At 34.1% G+C, this 3,963-nt stretch overlaps 1 protein-coding gene across 2 annotated transcripts in view; it reads right to left on the reverse strand.

Annotated features, from left to right (window-relative positions):
* The window catches only part of LOC108752875 (protein FAM13A), a 40,538-nt gene that overhangs the window by 4,480 nt on the left and 32,095 nt on the right, over positions 1–3,963 (reverse strand). For both annotated transcript variants that reach the window (XM_018494045.1, XM_018494046.1), the window contains exons 5-7: positions 2,660–2,830; positions 1,522–1,663; positions 935–1,168 (exon numbers count right to left, since the gene is read on the reverse strand). In XM_018494045.1, the coding sequence (XP_018349547.1) occupies positions 935–1,168; positions 1,522–1,663; positions 2,660–2,830 (547 nt within the window). The remainder of the gene's footprint in view (positions 1–934; positions 1,169–1,521; positions 1,664–2,659; positions 2,831–3,963) is intronic.

A 3,963-nucleotide genomic window follows, 5' to 3' on the forward strand; every position in this document is an offset into this window, starting at 1 on the left:
ACACGATTTATTTTTTCCCTTTTTCTCTCCAACATAGAGAGAGACAGAAAGAAGAAAGATGAACTGTATAAAAACTTTAGCTAAAAAGAACAGATCTATGATGGAAGAAGCAAGGTGTAATAATGCGCATATATGCATTGCGCATGTTCTTCTACGTTGTGACCAACTAATAAAAAATACTTGTCAAAATTAGTGTTCCTATAATAAAAGTTAGAACAAACCGTCATCATTAATAGCCAAATACTACTACAGAGACTATAGATGATATACAGAAAATATGACACATCAAATACATCTTCTTTCACTATGGATACAGTGATTGACCATTTGTTATGAATTTGTCTACATATTAAAATCAAATTAACAGCTAAGTTCACAACATAGTAATAACTGGTCCCTGCCCTATACTTGGAAAAGAAGAGAATACATTAATCACTTTCAATTTTTGAATTTTCTTCTTTATTTTAATAGTATCCATACTAATGTTCAATCACTGTCTTTTTTCTGGAAAAAAAAAAAGAATTTTTTCGGCAAAGTTAAAATGGCTGTCTTTTTTCTGTTCAATAACTATAAAATTTTTGGTCAATAACTATTATTTTCCAAATAAAAGTTTCTACTGTTGCAAAAAATGAAAAACATAGTCTTATTCAAAGTTTTTTATATTTGACATATTCTTTGAACCTTACTTAACGTTGACTTTGTATCAATTCAAATTTCAGCACTTAAATGGTTACTTTATCCTATATAATTTGCGAGTTTCATGATTAGATCAAAATTTGATTATGCTAATTTTAGGAATGCAACAGTTATGGAATATCGAAATCTATTTTACTAGAATTAAATTTTAATTAAAATTAACTTTTTAACACACATAATATTACATACGAGACTAAATATTAATTAACGTTTCTCTGTAATGAAAGATTTTATTTACCTTACTGGAACTCTGGTCAGTATCTGGAATTCTGTGCACTCTTCTTCTGCGTGCTTGTCTCCTACCTCTCGGGGTAAGACTTCTACTAAAGCGTTCGCTATTTCTCAATTTTTCGGCGTCGCAGTCATATTTTTCAGTCGCCACAACTACCTCGCACGGTGAAGGTACTGACGACGATTTTTTCGATACTGGCGAAACGTTGGTTCTCTCATGGAGCGGTAATCCGCCACATCTCTGTGCCACATCAAATCACATATCAATTAGCAAAAGTTTGCATTTTGCTTATAATAGAATTATGCAACTCTAAAAATATTAATTTATTGTATATTAAAATATACTCTCTATATTAATACATAAAGTGAAATAATTAATGTATTATACGATAATTAAAGTTTTGATACGTTTATTAATGAAATAAAAGAAGATTTATTAGATAATTAGTTCTATTACAAAAATATCTTTCTAGAATTATATATAAAGTAGGCCTGGTATATTTAATAATTACATAAAAATTATACAAAAATGTCAATTTTTTTTAGAATCAAACCTGAACTATTGCGTTACCTTAATATAACTTATATACTCACCACACCGTGGCCCATGTCTTGGCCGAGTTGCGATAAAATGTGCAAATGTTCCTGGCTATTGAAATCTTCGTGACTGCTCACACGTCTGATCGTATCCGCGACGTCGGTGGGACTGTCAAGAACACGTTCTTCGCTGCTACTCCTGAAAGGCATAGTCGTGGCATTCTATGTACAATTCTAAAATCGCCGCAACGCAATACTAGTGAAGACGAACAATGTTCGCCAACGTATCCATAAAATTCAAGTTATATGAAAACTTAGGAAATGGACATTTTACATCTTTACACCGCGATAATTCTTGTATGCAAATTTGTATTAAATATTTATTGTTACAGCAATAAATTAAGAATTACACAATTTAATAATACGCGTGAGAGAAATCAAAACTAAGTGAAATTCGGAATAATGTATCAGTAATCTTTTACCGCATGTGTAAAATGCTCTCACAGTTATTATACTTAACAGGCTATTACATTTTGTAATTAACACGACATTTAAAATAAACAGCAAATGTTTTGGAGAAAATTGTGACATCTAAGCGCGAGATAAAATTCACATAAATCATAAAATTAATTTCATCAATAAATAACAATTCAATCCAATTCAAAACGTTTTTTGTCGAAACATAATGTTTAGCGATATCAAAATTCACTAACAATGTAGGTAAATTTTCACGAATTGCTCAAAAAGGACGTAGTCACGTGGTCAAAATTGACGAATATCAAGCGTCCTTTTCGATCACGTGATCCTTTTTGTCGTTGAAACAGCCGATTAGAGCAGCTCGTAAAAATTTACCTTAAGATCAAATTAACTCTCGAACACACATGAGTTTCTCAGAGCCAATCGAAATTTCACTTGCTCCGTACACGAAGAAAAGAAAAAAGTGAGGAATTTTATTTTATAACTTAACAATATAAAACTTCTTGGCATTACAATCTATGCAAATATATTTCTAAATCTCATAACTTCAAAATAAAAAAAAGAGTCTAAAAATATTTATCTAAATTGAACTTACAGTGGATTTTCCAGACCCATAGGGTGTTTTCAGAATTTTTCGGAACGGTGTGTGTTCTAGAGTTAAGAATATTATGAATGACATTAAAGGATCTGTATGATTTTAGTATGCAATTATAAATACCTTATTAGCTTCCGTTCTTGGCAGCAGGATTCGCGACGTTCCTTGCGCTTACGCGGTTTCAGGGCACAGAGCAGGGACGCACCCTCGGAGTCCTTCGGCTCGTCTCTCGTATCCTTGCAAATCTTACAGTCGCCGGCAGGTACCAAGCCGTTCACCGTATTCTCACGAATACTGCAGCCATACAGGGACAGAGAAGAAAAAAAGAAACCAGGTCAGATCGTAGAAACAAAGCGCGACGATCTTGAAGGTGTCAACCTTCGAACTTAATCGACTGCCGTTTGAGTCAGTCGGCCGTAGTAAAAGCGCAGTTTACGAGCGCGGATATGATACTGCGGAAACGAGCGAAACGTCGATATATAAAAAAAAAAAAAATACGGTAAGAATTCCGAGTCGCGGAATTAAAAGAAAAAAAGAAATTAAAAGGTAAAATTAATTTTTCACGGCGGTTGAACGTGGCGAATCGCACTTACTTTCGATAGTCGGTGTGCTGAGTTTTCCATTCACGCAGAATACTATATAGTCTCCGTTTTTTTTTTCCACCGTTAATGTCGGATAAAGTGCGATCTATCGTGTTACATTGTGTCATACGCAGGATGTACGGTGACAGACGCGACGAACAACGGAGGAGCAAGGAAAATATGCAGCTATAACAATATAATCATGAGCAAGACATTCGAGAACAATGCGAAGCACGTACAGTAATTAGACTAATGCGGCAGGTGAGCATGTTTACTCTGCATTTCGACATCAAACAAGAAAACAGTAATTACAAAACGGCTGGCTCAGGTGTCGGGCTTCAATGGGGAAGAGCCACTATCGCGTTTAGTTTTCTTATCACTTCAAAATATAAACCGGATTCGACCGGCTAAAGCGCGTTTGTGTGCACGAGAAATAATATCGTTCGCATCCTTGCGGGTGTTATTACTATAACAACGCGATGTAATTGCAACCCGCGGACCATACCGAGGGTAGTTTCCCGATGAATAATGTCCTCGCGCGACGCGACGTGAGAAGAGTACACGACTACTAATTGTGTGCTATTAAATCATAACGGACCAATAAAAATCACAAAATATTTATTTCATATTCTCGGCTCTGAGGAATATGATGCTGGGTCACTAGATTGCTTCAACGCAAGTACAGACAACAATCGGAAAATTGCTGAAAGTAAATAAATAATTGTTATCTTATATTAAAAATGGACGGAATAAAATAAATTATTCTACAGAGAAATTTTTCATTTTAGAAAAAAAAAAAAAACATACATAAACATTATTAAGATATAAGAAATGATTGTATATATA

This window comes from Trachymyrmex septentrionalis, unplaced genomic scaffold (assembly GCF_001594115.1).
Source record: "Trachymyrmex septentrionalis isolate Tsep2-gDNA-1 unplaced genomic scaffold, Tsep1.0 scaffold62, whole genome shotgun sequence".
NCBI classification, from domain to species: Eukaryota; Metazoa; Arthropoda; class Insecta; order Hymenoptera; family Formicidae; genus Trachymyrmex; species Trachymyrmex septentrionalis.